This window comes from Natator depressus, chromosome 8 (genome assembly GCF_965152275.1).
Source record: "Natator depressus isolate rNatDep1 chromosome 8, rNatDep2.hap1, whole genome shotgun sequence".
Taxonomy (NCBI): domain Eukaryota; kingdom Metazoa; phylum Chordata; order Testudines; family Cheloniidae; genus Natator; species Natator depressus.
This window is the reverse complement of record NC_134241.1, coordinates 77,713,972-77,729,919: the sequence shown is the minus strand read 5'-3', so window position 1 is coordinate 77,729,919 and position 15,948 is coordinate 77,713,972. Positions and strand designations below refer to the sequence as shown.

At 43.7% G+C, this 15,948-nt stretch overlaps 1 protein-coding gene across 1 annotated transcript in view; it reads right to left on the bottom strand.

Annotated features, from left to right (window-relative positions):
* Positions 1–6,712: 6,712 nt before the first annotated feature.
* The window catches only part of DDAH1 (dimethylarginine dimethylaminohydrolase 1), a 95,175-nt gene continuing 85,939 nt past the window's right edge, over positions 6,713–15,948 (bottom strand). The window contains exons 5-6 of the mRNA XM_074961393.1: positions 11,958–12,101; positions 6,713–11,142 (exon numbers count right to left, since the gene is read on the bottom strand). Of these exons, the coding sequence (XP_074817494.1) occupies positions 11,026–11,142; positions 11,958–12,101 (261 nt within the window). The 3' untranslated portion in view covers positions 6,713–11,025. The remainder of the gene's footprint in view (positions 11,143–11,957; positions 12,102–15,948) is intronic.

The window sequence follows — 15,948 nt, the reverse complement described above, 5'->3', positions numbered from 1 at the left end:
CCATTTATTCTTTTACATAGAGACTGTCCAGTTTGACCAATGTACATGGCAGAGGGGCATTGCTGGCACATGATGGCATATATCACATTGGTGGATGTGCAGGTGAACGAGCCTCTGATAGTGTGGCTGATGTTATTAGGCCCTGTGATGGTGTCCCCTGAATAGATATGTGGGCACAGTTGGCAACGGGCTTTGTTGCAAGGATAGGTTCCTGGGTTAGTGGTTCTGTTGTGTGGTATGTGGTTGTTGGTGAGTATTCGCTTCAGGTTGGGGGGCTGTCTGTAGGCAAGGACTGGCCTGTCTCCCAAGATTTGTGAGAGTGTTGGGTCATCCTTCAGGATAGGTTGTAGGTCCTTAATAATGCGTTGGAGGGGTTTTAGTTGGGGGCTGAAGGTATTTGCAAATTGGATACTATTAATTTAGGCTTAAATAGAGACTGGGAGTGGCTGAGTCATTATGCAAGGTAGCCTATTTCCCCTTGTTTTTTCCTACCCCCCCCCCCCCTCCAATGCATTGGTTAGTCTCTAAGGTGCCACAAGTACTCCTTTTCTTTTTGCGAATACAGACTAACACGGCTGTTACTCTGAAACCTGTCTTAGTGAAGGAAGTGGCCAGTAGAGGTCACTATTGTCTCACACTTGGGCTCTTTCTACACAATCATTTTGCATTAGATTCCAGTGTTGCCTCTGCACCACTGGAAATGCTAGCATAGATCAGCTGGCATTTTAACCACTATGTTTCCTAACTTTGCTCAGAGCAGGTCTAAATCACACGATGGTTAAAGCACTGGCAATCAGCAGCAGCCTGTCTACATCAGCATCGTTGCTACCATTAGTTGTGCTGCACGAATTGTAGTGCAATGGTAGAAAATGTAAAGAATATCTACTGTAGACAAATTACAGGTGAAAAATTTTTATTAATAAAAGTGTTAAGACAATGACAGTTTTGAAGACTTTTTCATGTCTGGTAGGTAAATAAAGAATCTACGAAGGAGAAGCAATAAACATTACTTATTACTATTATAATACAGGAAACTACCAGCTTTTTATAACATTTTGCAACAGACTATCCTAGAAGCACCTTATTTAATTATGTAATACTTTGCATTATTTTTCTAGTAACAGACTGTTTCCATTTAACAACTTGTTTCATTTATTTTGTAGCAAAATGTATCAGGCTTAACTGATTTTAGTACCTGAAAACAAATCTCAAGACACCACAGAAATTATAAAAAACAAATTGAAAACTGAAAAGATGTTTTATTATTTATATATTACTGTAGGTGTGTGTGGTGCCCAATAAATATGTAGGAAGGCAAAGTTCCTGCCCTGGGGTGTTTAAAAACACAAGGATGAAATTCATTACTCTTACACAACAGCCCATGTAATAGGGCTTTGAGTAGGAAACTCATCAGGAGCCCCTCCATGGCCACTATTTCAAACTCTGAAATATTTTACACTGCTGTGGTGCCTTCAAAAAGAAGATCTCAAAGCTCTGTGCAAACGTTAATGATTAAACATCACAAATGTGATGTTGGCAAATGTTATTTAGCACATTTTACTGATTAGGGAGCTGAGGCAGAGAGAGGGTAAGGCCAAAATCTTCATATGTAGGTGTCTAAATCCACATTAGGCACCTAAATAAAGGGCTTCGTTTGCAGAGCACCCAAGCTCTGCATGCTTAAGGGAGTTGCCCATGGTCACTCAATGTCTGAGTTGGAGTTAGGTCCCCAGAACTCCTGACTCCCAGTCCTGTGCTTGAATCATAAGCCCATCCTTCCTTTATAACATGTGCATATGTTGTGTAGCTTTCCTTGAAAAATTAACCATGCTGTAGCCTTTGCTGTTATGCACAATTATTTTAATCAAAAAGTTTTAAATCCAGGTTGTTTGACATCTATTAACAAGTCAGCCTGGGGACAAAGATGCCGTTCTAAACCTTGAGCTTTCTGGATGAGATTCAGATCTCTGGATTCTGGGGTTATGTAGGCTGGTATGTGATGAAGTGAACTGTATGAACTTCAGTAATCAGAGAAAAGATAGATATTTCACAAAAGGCTATTCTAGTAAATTTTGCCTATAAACAAGAGTTCTGGAATTAATGGTCAAGGCAGCTGGAAGACAAAAGGTGTGCTTCCAGTTTGGACCTCAAATAAAGAAAGTAATTGGGACCAGTTCAGTCTAGAGCAGAAGTTCTCAACCTTTTTCTTTCTGAGCCCTCCCCCCATCCCATGCTATAAAAACTCCATGGCCCACCTGTGCCACAATAACTAGTTTTCTGCATATAAAAGCCAGGGCCGGCATTACGGGGTAGCAAGCAGGGCAATTGCCTGGGGCCCCCACAAAGCTACATTGTTCAGGCTTCAGCTTCAGCCCTGGGTGGCAGGCTCAGGGACCTGGGCTTCAACCCCATACGGTGGGGCTTTGGCTTTCTGCCCAGGGCCCTAGCAAGTCTAATGCTGGCCCTATTTGTGAAACCTGCTAGAGGGCCCCAGACCCCTAGTTGAGAGCCACTGGTCTAGAGAATATTGAGACTGAAGTTATCACAGCCTTTAAGTGAGTAAGTTCACATCCCCACCCCTCCAAAGGAGTAGGGAAGGAAGAATTTAGACATTTTAGTGATTTTTGTGTGTGTTTATGCATGTGCACAAAAACTATATACTATATGTAGTATACATTTCAGAATTGTACTGAAAGAGCTGCAAAAACTGCTTGCTAAGGGCCTGCACACTACTCACTGTAGCGGTAAGGTCCAGATCCAGAGCCTCAGTAATTAGACTTTAAGACCCTGATCCTCAAAGGTATTTAGGCTCCTAACTTCCACTGAGATCAGCAAGTTACGAAGGTGTGGCTCTCTGGGGTGGTGATCAGGGACACTGTGACGGACATTACATTTTTGATAGGTTGTATTTATAGTGTCAAAGGAAAACAGTAAGCTTATGTACCCTGAGTGCAGTATATACCTGCCTAAAAAAACAGCAGCAGCTCTTTGGTTACTTGCAGTTCCCTCCTTTTGTTTTAGCTGTGCTTTCAGCATTTTTCTACAGCATGTGGACAATGCTTCCTAGTGTGGCACTTAAAGGATTACCAGAACTGTACCTAACTCTCAATTTAGAAACCAATATAATTAAATCAGTACAACCCCCCTGAGTGGACACAATTATAAAAGCTGGTTATACCAATTAAACTGTGTCCATGTATGGGGTTGTGCTGATTTGACTATATTAATATAAAAAATCACATTCCTAACAAAAAGAGGAAGTAACTCACCTCATGCAGTAACAATGGTTCTTTGAGATGTGTCCCGCTATGGGTGCTCCACTGTAGGTGTGACTGCGTCCCTGCACCTCTGATCAGAGATTTTAGATTGTGTCTGTTTGATCCACACATGCGCTCTTCCTGCCTCATGCTCTGCCTCAAGACTAACTAGCGCTGTGTGCACGAACCAGCCTCCGTTTCTTCTCCATCACCGAGCCCCTATTGAGAACTCTGAAGTAGAGGGGAGGTGGGTGGGTCGTGGAGCACCCACAGGGGGACACAACTCGAAGAACCATTGTTACTGCACAAGGTGAGTAGCTTCCTCTTCTTCTTTGAGTAGTGTCCCTATGGGTGCTCCACTGTAGGTGACTCCTGAACAGTATCCCCAATGGAGGACTGGGACTTCAGAGTCAAGTCTGTTATGGATGACACTACCATAGAGCCAAAGATGGCATTGGAAGCAGAGTCTCTAGTAATCGCATAGTGTTCTGTGAAAGTATGAGCAGACACCCAAGTGGGATGGGAACATTTTTAAGGAAGGTGACAGAGGTGGAAACTGATCCCGTGGAATGTGTATGGATTTCAGATGGAGGCAGCAAATTACGAGCATAATAGCAATAGTTTATACAGTTCGAGACCCATTTGGAAAATCTTTGAGTTCATCCCTGTGCCTTTTGACCTGTCCACAACTAGAGGAAGAGTTTAGGAGATTTGTCCTGTCCAAATAAAAAAACTAAAGCTCTCCTAACATCAAGCGTGTGTAGTATAGCCTCCCTGTTAATTCTGGGTGTTGAATTGCAAACCCAGTTGCGTGAATATGTCCATTGTCCTTTGGGTAGCCTGTAAGGCGTTGAAGGAGCAAGCTCTGGGGAGACAGTCATCCAAGTATGGGTAAATCATGATCCTTAAAGTACATAGTTGAGCTGCTACTACAGAGAAGACCTTGGTGAATACTCTGGTGCAGATGAGATGCTGAACTGTACTGTACTGGTAATAGTCCTGTACCCAAGGTAAATCTGAAGAATCATTTGTGGGATGGCTGGATTGATATATGGAAGTAGGGTTACTGGAGGTCAAGGGCTAAGAACCAAGCTCCCTGCTCTAGAGATGGAATAATCACTGCTAGTGACACTATCTTGATATTTTGTGCCTTCACATATTTGTTTAATGTTCTTACATCTAGTATGGGTCCAACCTCCTTTTTTGGGGGGGGGGGGTGAGTGGGAGGAGAGAATCAGGAAATATTAGGAATAAAAGCCTTGCCTCTGAGGTGCACATCAGCTACAACCTGCAGATCTTCCACATCCCTTTGGATGTTGCCTTGCTCTTTTCCTCCATATTTGGGAAGACAACTTCTGACAGATGGGTCTTGAAGATCATTTCCAATGGGTACTCTATCCACTTCATTTTCCTCCCCACCGTCCCTGTCCCTCTTCAGGGACTCTTCTCACAAGAGACTTCAGACAGGAAATAGATGACCTGCTGTGCTTTGGGGCTATAGAACCCTAACAATCCCACCCCCGCCTCCAAAAACTTTCTCCCCCATGCCCCCAATACCCTCCAGGTTCACTCCCAGGCTCCTTCCCTCTCCCTCAGCTCCTCTGTTACCGCTGACTCCCCCAAGCCTTTGCACTGCTTCTGACAGGTGCAGGAAATACAGTTCTGTATTGTAATTTAAATGAATTACACAAAGTTCTGTATTAATATGCCTAGTAAGGAATCTATTTGTCAAAAAAAAAAAAAATTACCAGAATTTTTTTTTTTGTAAAGTGTGTATTGTTACAGACATACTGGCTGACAGATATTTTGAAATAAATTACCAAAATAATTGAAACTGGCATGTTTATATTGTTATTTTGACAAAATATGCAGAATTCTCAAATATTGTGTGTAGAATTTTTAATTTTTTGGTGCAGATTTTTTAATTTTTTGGCACAGAATCCCCCCTGGAGTAATGAGGAGGAGCTTCAACTTTAACTCCCGGTTCTTTCAGGAGTTAGCCGTCAATTGCTGGCAGAAGGTGCACTTGTGTGGGATGTGAACCCCTGCAAGGCTCACAATGTAGGAGCACTGTCTGTCCATAACTGGTATTGCCTCCCTGCAGGAGAGGCACCATTTGAAGCTGGGGGAGCTGGCATGCCCCTTACTGGGGGCAATCCCTGGAAAGGGGGAAAAACAGGGGTAAGGAAGTTTTTTCCCCTTTAAAAAAAATGAATGGAAACCATATAAAGCTAAAAAGAAAGTGAACGGAAACTGTAATAGGAGCTCAGAAAAACTGAACTGTATCAATCTGAGGAAAAGAGAAAAGCGGACTGCTATTCGCTCCATCTCAGGCGAGGGGCAGTTGAAAAGGAACTGAGGGTGGTTTGCCCGTGCAGTGCTGGTTAGCCTCAAGGCAGTGCACGAGGGAGGGAGAAAAAAAAAAAAACACAACTATGTTTAGACTAGGACTAACTAACCTTCCGGGGCCAACTAACCTTCCTTTCAGAGCCAGAGTAGTCCTCTCCCCCTGCCCCCGCCCCCCCTAATGAGGCGTGGAATCCTAGACTATGATATGCTAAAAGCTGTTCCATTACTAGCCAAGTCATGCAGCGTGGAAGTGATATGGCTGTTTTGCTACAATACTGTTCCCAGCAGCAATACTTTGAGCTTTGGACATTTAAAACTAGTCTAGATTTTCATGCAGGGGTCATTGCCACTAGATGGCACTGCACTTCTGTGCACATATTTGCATATATTCAGTTAAACCACAAGTAACTGTTAGAACTGTCGCTTTGCATGGATCAAATATATTTCAGTCATCCTGAGATATCAGTGCAGAATGGTTCAGCAGGGACTGGGGCACCAGAGATCAGGTACATACAACAAGCCAAGACATGAACACTCAGCTTCAGAATAAAACTTTCCGTCTCTCTGAGAAAAGGACCCAGCCACAACATACCAGAAACCAATGCCCAGGTAACAGAGAAGTGTCATCATTAACACTGCAATCTGCTATCTTGATCTAATGAGTAGGAAAGAGAAGAGAGAAGGCTAACTGAAGGAATGCACACAGGGGTCACTCTTAAAACGTTCTAATTTTGCCTTAGATAAACTTTACCTCTGTTTTACGAGTATTCCTTATACTTAATATAGAATAGGGACGATCTAGGGAATCCTGCAATTACTCATTACTTAGTTATCCAAGACAATCAAAAGGTTTAAGAGCAACCACTGTATCCGGAATATTAAGACTATCACTTTTATACACACATTTTTTTAAATGTTAACCTTAAACCATGAATTTCTTCTTAATCATTTTAGTACAGACATGTCTACTATTGGTTTTATTTCTAAACCTGTAATAACCTTTAAGATTTGAAATAAAGCAACATTTGAAATCAAAATGTAGCATGAGAGAAATAGAGACTAAATCGCAAAAAAATGCTGTCAGTCTCAAAATAAGACAACCACAATTCATAGTACAACTGACACTTTATTCCATAGTGATGGGGGTACATAGTATAGAAACTGCAAGAGACACAAAAATCAAAGTAAATCTTTTCCAGTATAACAGTCTATGAAATGCAATTATGTTTTTGCCACAAAAAGTGGGCAACAATATACTGTAATAAGGTTCTCAAGGTAACAGAATTGAACACTGTGGTGATTTTGTCATCCTGTTTGTGTTCTGCAGAACAATACAACACAGAACAGTGACTAATATGATTCACATGCAACTCTATGCAAGTTACATTATACATCCACTAAAACTTTTATTAGGTTAAGTGAGGTCCATAGTATTTTGTTCACAATCACTATATAAAGAGTAGAATTCTTTTCATAGGCTCTTATTTGTTCATCTCCATAACTATCCATCAAATCAGACAATCTGAACCAATAAATAAGTTTCTCCAAATGTTTCCACATGAATTTTGATTGTTACCACCCAGGTAGTTCTACCTTGACTGCAATTAAATACTTATGTGGCTGAATAATACCACATTTTTCCACATTTCACTCAAAAACTGCAGTCAGTAAGAGGGGAAAAGGATGTCACTGTTCTACATTCCACTGAACTTTTATTTTTAAAACTGAACATAGTGTTCCATATGAGCTATGAACCATTCTCATGGGAATCACTGTGTTACACTTGTCTTAAAACTCCTCAGAATACTTTCTTGAAATGCTGTATGTGCAAGACTTAGAGAAGTGTGTGTTTGTGTAGGAAACACAAACATGAGGATGGAGAAGCTGCAGTTTATCATCATATGGTACAGTATGTATGCACATTCTTATCAACAGAGATGAGTCCTTGCTGACACTTTATTCACGTTCTGTTCAAGAGGGAAACTTACACATCACATGATCTTCCTAAACTTATGATGATGGAAAACAACATATGGGAAAGAGTAAAAGGTCTGTCACACACACTGTAGAGCCTTCATTTGTACTAAGCTAAATTATTTGATCTAAAATTTTGATTAGAGATTCAAATCTCAGTGCCAGCTATTTACCACTAGACCTTCTGCACTGGAATGACATGGCACATAGTCTTATTTTTGGCATAAGAGGGTTAACATGGTGCAGACAGTTAGTGCATTGTGTTGCATCTCCATTTTTGGTTTGAGATTTTCCTTTATTAGTTGTGGACAATGATCTACATCAGGCATCTGAAAAATGTTGCAGTGATAAGAATGTCAGATGTGCAGGATGCTCATTAGCCATATACATGTTGCATCAAAAAACAGCCATTGTTTTGGTTTGGCTTGAGCCAGGGTTAAAGTAAAGGAGAAAGCTAAGAGCAGAGGGAGAGGGGTCTCCTGCTCTCCCTGGTTCAGGTCCCCCAACTGCTCCATCTCCCTAGCTGCTGCAGTAAGGACTTGCCAGATGGGACTCAGGAGTGGGGGCAGCATGAAGAATAATGCCTGACTAGGAAGTTTCTGGGGCTCCCACCCTTGTCAGCAGTCAGGTGCTGCTGGTCTTCCAGCTACAGGAGAATAAAAGAGGCACCTCCGCCATGAATCCCTAACTACCTCTTCTACAGGACAATCTGTCCATTCACTAACTCTCCCTCCCTTCAAAGGGGAAAGTGGAGGAAGGAAACTACTTGCCACCTCTTCCATTCTCCTCAGGGGGAGAAAGAATACAAGAAACCACCGGCCTCCACCACTACTGACTCCTTCCTCTCCTCTGGTGCAAGACAAGACAAGAGAAGAGGAGTCACTCCAACATCCCTCCCAAGATACAGCTCCTGCTGCAGGCTCCCCCTTCCATCTGCAGGGAAAAGGCAGGCTTTGTCAGATTCTAGGGGAACAAAGTGGGTCTATCAGTTCCCTCTCTCCTGGCATCTATGCGAGAGGGCATGGAAGAATTACATAAGGAAAGGTTAGGGTGGAATGGGGACATATGCAAATGAATGGAGGGGAAGAGAGAAGGAGAGTGTAAAGGGATGAGGAGAAAAATGGAGGGACTACAGGAGGAGGGGGACAGAAGGAGAGATTTAGATGGCTGAAGCGGGAACGTATCAATCAGAAAAAACTTAAAACCTCCGACAAAGGAACAGAGAGACAGGCAGACAAAGAAAGAGATGACTAGGAAGTTGATAAAGTGTTCAGACCATTTGTCAGCCTCCTGGAAAATTCTCACCGCTGCTTCGGTTTGGGAATTTCTCCATTCTTAGTTTACAAATGATTTAAAAAGCTTCATGTAAATACTACTGTCTATAATTCACTTTACAGTCGTGAAATATATATGAGTCAGTGGGCAAGCATGTTGTGGAATTTGCCACAACAAATATATTTGTTTTAACTGAATACCACAATAGATATTCATACAATTAAAAAAAAAAAAATCAGACGACCATTATTCCAACGAGATCCCCAAGGACAGATCAAATACATATGCCAGCCTTTTGGGAAACAATTTCCCTTACTCATGAACATACTCCAGGAATAATGTCCTTCAGCTAATTCTACCACCATTCCTTTGTTTTGAGGTTTGCTAGTAAATTGTCTATATAATTACAGAAGACAAGAACTATACCGACTAGCGGGAAAAATAACTTCACTCCAAAACAGGAAAGAACATAATAGGTAGAGGCTGAAATGAAAATACATATACAAGATAAAAGTATATTTCTAAATATCTTTTGTAATATAACATTTCTACAAGTAACTCAAAACATTCATTTCTGTGGTTCACGTGATCACAAAAATATAGGCTTTTTAGAAGGTGATTGATATATGGCATACATACAAGCCTCTTTCATTCCACCCAATTTGAAAGAAAGGTAACCAAACTGGGAGTCTGAACCCTGGGGCACACCTAGATTGGCTGATGGACAATCTCCTTTCCTATAATTCAAGTGTACCAGACACACATACCTCTTTAATGCTCCTGTACAGAGAGGCTTTCCTAAGCTGCCACCTGCAGTCTGAAATTGATTCTAATCAGGACTACTCCTGGGGGAATTCTGTGCCAATGTGCAATGCAGAATTTTGCAGAAATTAATGTGCACGCAGAATTTCCTTTCCTCCACAGAAATGGGCTGCAGTGCTGCTGGCCGCCACTAGGGACCCCTGGACCCAGCAGAGCCCAGCTCGCACATAGAAGACACTGCCCTGGCGGGAGGGGGAGGGACCTAAAGGGTTCCTGACCGCTGCAGTTCCCAGCACACCCTGAGGGAAGGAGAGGGTGGCACGGCAGGAAACTCCATGCAAGCCTGGGACCGAGCATCAGCCTGTTTCTCCCTCTGGATCCCTGGGCCCTGAGGGGGAGGGGAGTGGGTGTCTGGGCTGTGGGGGAGCGGGGGAGACAGCTGGGCTCTGCGGGGAAGGGGGCAAGTATCTGGGCTAAGGGGAACCCACGGCTGTGCTCGGGGAGGGAGGGGGTTTGGGTGTATTGGCTGGGGGGACCCTGCAGCTGGGCTCTGGGGGGCAAAGAAACAGGAACTGGGTTGTCATAGGGGTTTCTTTAATACACTGCTTCTGGGGGAATTTTTGTGTGTGTCTGTATTGTTGTAGACCTACTTGCTGACAGGTATTTTGAAATATATTACCAAAATAAATTGAAACTGGTGTGATTATGTAGTGTTATTCTGACAAATAAAATATGCAGAATTTACAATATTGTGCACAACATTTTTAATTTTTGGTGCAGAATTTTTCATTTTTTTGGTGCAGAATGACCCCAGGAGTAAATGATTCTACATACAAGTGGCCATGTGATACTGGCCAGAATAAGGAGTATAATCAATTTCACACTGTTCCAGCTATCATAAGAAAAGCCTACTTACTACACAAGCCCAAATTCATGGTTCTATTGAATTTCCTTCACTAGTTATATCTTGAATTCCTGACAATAAGGAGAGAAAGATAGTGGAAAGACTGAAGAAAAAAAAGGGTGCTGAAGCAGAAAGGAAAAGGGAGAAAAAAGGTAAAACACACAGGAAAGGTGTCAAGACAATGGAGATGCTTAGCAAATGGTTAGGAACTAATTTTCCCCCATGTAGTTTTCACACTGAGTATGTAAATCACTAAAGCTAGGGATTAGCTATCATAGTTGACTTTTGCTTGCTCATTGCACTATATTCATCCCAGCAAAAGCACGCATATACCTTAAATACCATCTACCGGGACATAAAAATACACAAAGCAAAAAATTTGTAAACAAGGGTTAGTAGCACAGTGGTACAGTAGATTGTCAATAAAAACAATAAAAGTGTGGATATAGATTTGTCTACCTTGCATGTACTTTATTGCCAGTTACAAGGGAGGGATTCTATATCTCACAATTCTGAAGTTTTGTTAATAAGGACAGAACAACAGGTGAGTAACCCATCTACTTTCTCCACTTCTGTGTTGGCTATAGGGATCAGCATGTGGTCCTTCAGTTTTTCAAAAACCTGGTTAGGAAATAGAAGGAAAAAGTCATTACACTTGAGCATCTCTCCCCTCCATTTACTCCAACTATTTATTGAATCAATATAATGAAAACAAATGTACAAATTTGAAGTTGTGTTGCCAAATCCCATCCCCACCCCAGCTTTGGTGCTCAAGACTTTAAAAGCATCATAACTGTGATGATTCTGCTTTCCCTGGGGAAGAATACAAGACTGTGAAGGGGCCACAAGAGGAAAGGGGAAAAACCCTCAGCTCTCTCCCCACTTCCAGTGTGCTGCTAGGAGTTAGGCGAGTTAAAAAGAGTAACTCTACCCCCATTGTGTCTCTCATTCTCTTGCTGGTTCACGGTGGATAATTATTTCTTCCTTGAAACAACAGTTGTTTCTTCCCCATATTACCCTGACGATTAGCCAGTTGTTGGTAATAAATAGTAATACTTTGCATCTATATGTTGTTTTCCATCTGAGGACCTCAAAGTGTTTACAAACATTAATGAATGAATTCCCTCAATAATGCAGTGAGGGAAGTAGAATTATTCCCATTTTACACAAAGGGAACAGGAGGAGAACGAGATTAAGTAATAAGGTCAGACAAAATTCAGTAGTGAAGCTGGAAATACAATCTAGGTCTCCTGACTCTCCAAGTCTTGTGCTTTAATCATCTGATGTGTTTACATGTGTGTGCACACACGTGTGCACAGTACCGGGGCCCCACCCCAGGAGGTACTGACAATTTTCAACTCCCATTGACTGCAATGGGAGTCAAGAACACTCAGCACCTCACAGGAAGAGCCCCTAATTCGTAACTCTCCCTTTACCTTTGCACTTTCTGGATATTCCTCAGGGGCTCGGTGCAGCAAAACGTGGCCTTTGCCTGGAATGTTTAGATATATGCAGTTTGCTGCAGCATCGTCAGGCACTGTCAGTTTGTCGTAGCGATGGTCACTCATCTGCTGCATGGTCTGTTGACAGAAGTGAAGTGCAGCTATTTAGAGGAAGTGCACTAGCTTTCCAAAATGAACGTACAAACTCAAACCTAGAAAAAGTAGCTGATTATGGTTTCGCAGGAGTGATTTCACTACATAACAAGTAAGGTTTCTTTTTATGTCTGCAGTTCGAGTACAGGACCTCCCGGTACCAAGTAGAAATGAAGTCAAGGTGCCTAAAGTCAGATGTAAATTTTGAAAACCCTTGTACAATGGTGGGATGATTCAGCAGGAACCTCCTCCCTACCACCCACAAAACCGTAGTCGGCCGGGTTTTCTCCTTAAGGGACATGGAGTGATTTTCAGGGGTGCTGAATACCCAAACTCCTTGTTCACATTAATGGGAGCTACAGGTGCTCAGCACTCCTTAAAAACTGGTCATTCGTAAGGTTGCTAAAAATACGGTGAATTAAGTTAATATAAGCAGAAAAGTAACACTCCCCAGCATGGGTTCAGCAGCCTCCAAATTCTTCCCAAAGACGTCTCTTTTGTCTCCCGAACAGTCCCTCCTGGAGCTCTTCCACTAAGCACCTCTACCCAGGGAAGGGGAGGTGAGCCTATGTTAACCCCTTGTTCATCAGGGGACCACACAGGAGGTATCAACACTGCAGCTTGGAATGAGCTTTCCAGTCCAGGTATTCGTGCTAGTGGGACTTGAGCTAGTGTGCTAAAAACAGCAGTGTGGACATTGTGGCTTAGGCAACAGCTTGGGCTCTCAAGCCCACCCAACCCCCTGGGTCTGAGCTCAGGTCACTAGCCTAAATCTCCACTGGAGCCACAATGTCCACACTGGTGTTTCTAGCGAGCTAGCTCAAGCCCTGCTAGCATGAGGCTGTCTACCTGGGCTGGGAGGCTTGTGCCCAGTTGTGGCATAGACACACCTGCAGTGACACTGTCAGAACAACAGAGTTGGCAGCAATTGCTCAGGACTTTGGTTTGGCCGCTTATAAATGTAGGGTGAAATATGCAAAAGTTGGATCTAAGTTGGGATTTCAAAGACTCACAGAGTTTGAGGGGGTAACTGTATCCAAGGTTTTGGTTTAAGCCCCATCTCTATAATTACAGATGTAAAAAACTATCTGAAGACAATGAGCCAGATTCACCACTGCATCGCTCCAGCTTTACTGACATAAAACTAGAGTAACAATGTGATGAATGAGGCCCAAAGAAACTGCCCCAAACTCTGGCCCTACCCAAAATTCTTAAGCACACCCAAATATTCTAAATAGGCTATCCTCTTAACCACCATGTTTTGTGTCTTTGTATGTACTCCCAAACCTCTTTGACCCTTTCCTTGCTCTCCCACCATACAATCTGGATCCCTTTGGCCAGGATCTACTGGCTCCTGATGAAGGAGCAACCACCAAATACACAAGGATCTTAGGAGGCATTTAGAAGAAAAACCCTGTATTTAAACTACTCTCAGCAAAATCATGTGAACAAAGATCTTAGGCCATATTCTGCTCTGAGACGCATTGGTAAAAATCCAAAGAAGCCCCACTAACTTTAGAATTACCCCAGAGAACAATTTAATCTATTGGGCCTAGATGAATTTACATCTGAATGATTTATGAGGTCACCCTTGCTACTGCTCATCAGTACAAAATGACATATGAAGTGAAGCACAGAAAGGATCTACAGCACACCATTAAGTAACAAAGCACCTAATACTTGCACACACCTCCAATAATTCCTTTGTCTGGGTACGCTCTCCACAGTGTAGTCTGACTCATATACATATCCTGTGGAGAATATGAAACTGAAGTAAGGAATGTCATGCATTCCGGAGGAAGTGTTTATCTTACTCTCACTTCTTGTTTCTTCATCAGATAGGAAATTCTGCTGAATTTCCAAGGTCCCATTTACCTCCCTAAAAGAGCTAACAGGTTTTGTTAGAATAAACAGCACTTTTATTGCATTGGGTGCATTTTTATTCTTGAAGTCATTGTCTTTGCTTTCCTATTTTTGATCTTAACTTGCTTGTATTTAAGTTGCCCTCATCTGTTTTTTAACTTCTCACTGATATTGCACACACTTCCCAGGTGTACAGCCTACAATCACAAGTAGTGACAGGGACTGCTCACGGTAGTAAGTAATAGATGTCTGGAGGATCAGGCCTTTACAGATCACACTCCATAGCGGGCTTTCCTCTTTGCAATTGATCTTTACAGACCCTATTTAAAACTGTATATTCTTTATTAGGCCTGCATCGCACTACTGGTATCAGTAAAGGAAGAACCAGCACCTGGATACAGCAGAGTTTGAGACCCTGGTGTTATTCCATTCTTGGAGGAAAAACAAAGAGAAACCTGTTACTGTAATTGTGTTGTAGCAATAGTTCACCTCTCAGGAACATATTGTGATTCATTGCAGAACACTTGCTTTAGAAGTTGCAAAATGGTATTTAATACAGAATGACGCCGAAACCATTCATACAGCATTCTTTTGAATTCCTTTACTGCATAAAGGGCTTCAGATAGAAAATAATGAATATTGCACAATAACTTCAGTGAGAGGGAAGGCCCTACTCTATAACAGACACATGGCAGATGCATGGGAGACTAAACAAAAGGACTTTTTGGGTGGATTCCTCTCAAAACAAAAGAACATAGAAGTAGTGACTGTATTAATCCTAACACAGAGAAGAAAAGGAGAGTGGGACTAACTAGAAATAACAAAAGCAAACTTCCAAGAACCCAGCTGTGAAGAGGAGAATGTTATTTTAGTTAGCTAGTTCCTACAAAGGACAACATAACAATGTGCTCTGTTAGGTACCTGGCCCTTTGGGGACACAGACATTCTTGTATACAATTAACCCCTTACCCCAGGGGTGTGCATACTATGGCCCGCAGGCTGCATCTGGCCTGCGAGCCGTTTTAAGCTGGCCTGTGAGCCGCACTAGCGGCTCGACCCTGCTCCAGGGTGCTGGGTGGGAGGCCGGACCACATGGCTCGGTCCTGCTCTGGCGCTCAAGCCGGGGTGCTGGGTCGGGGCCAGACCACATGGCTCGGCCCTGCTGGGTCAGGGGCCTCACCACGCAGCTCGGCCCCGCTCCAGCTGGGGCGCTGGGTCGGGGGCCAGACCATGCGGCTTGGCCAGGCTCCGGTGCTCTGGCTGGGGTGCTGGGTCGGGGGCCAGACCACGTGGCTCAGCCCCACTCTGGCTGGGGCGCTGGGTCGGGGGCTGGACCACCAGCTTGGTCCCAATCTGACCAGGGCACTGCATTGGGGGTCATACCACGTGGCTCCCGGAAGCCGGCCTGGCCCCCCTCTGGTTCCTATGTGCTCCAGTGGGAGCTGCAGGGGTGGTGTCTGTGGATGGGGCAGCGAGGAGAGCCACCTGGCTGTGCAGGAGCCAGAAAGGGACATGCCATTGCTTCTGGGAGCTGCTTGAGGTAAGCGCCGCTCGGAGCCTGCACCCCCTGAGCCTCTCCCCATGCCCCAACCCCCTGCCCCAGCCCTGATCCCTCTCCCGCTCTCCAAACCCCTCGATCCCAGCCCGGAGCACCCTCCTGCACCCCAGACCTCTCATCCCCTGCCCCACTCCAGAGCCTGCACACCCAGCTGGAACCTGCACCCCTTCCCTTGCCCCTGCCCCAATCCCCCTCCTGCCCTCTGGACCCCTCAGTCCCAGCCCAGAGCACCCTCCTACACCCCAAAATCCTCATCCGCAGCCCCACCCAAGAGCCCACACCCCCTCCTTTTCTATAGGGGCATTGGAAGGATCCTCTCATCCACCAGCCACTCAAATGCAGTAGTAGCAGCAGCTGGGGATTTCCCCTCCCTCTGCTGGTCACCCAAAGATGGGAGGCCCCCAGAGAGGT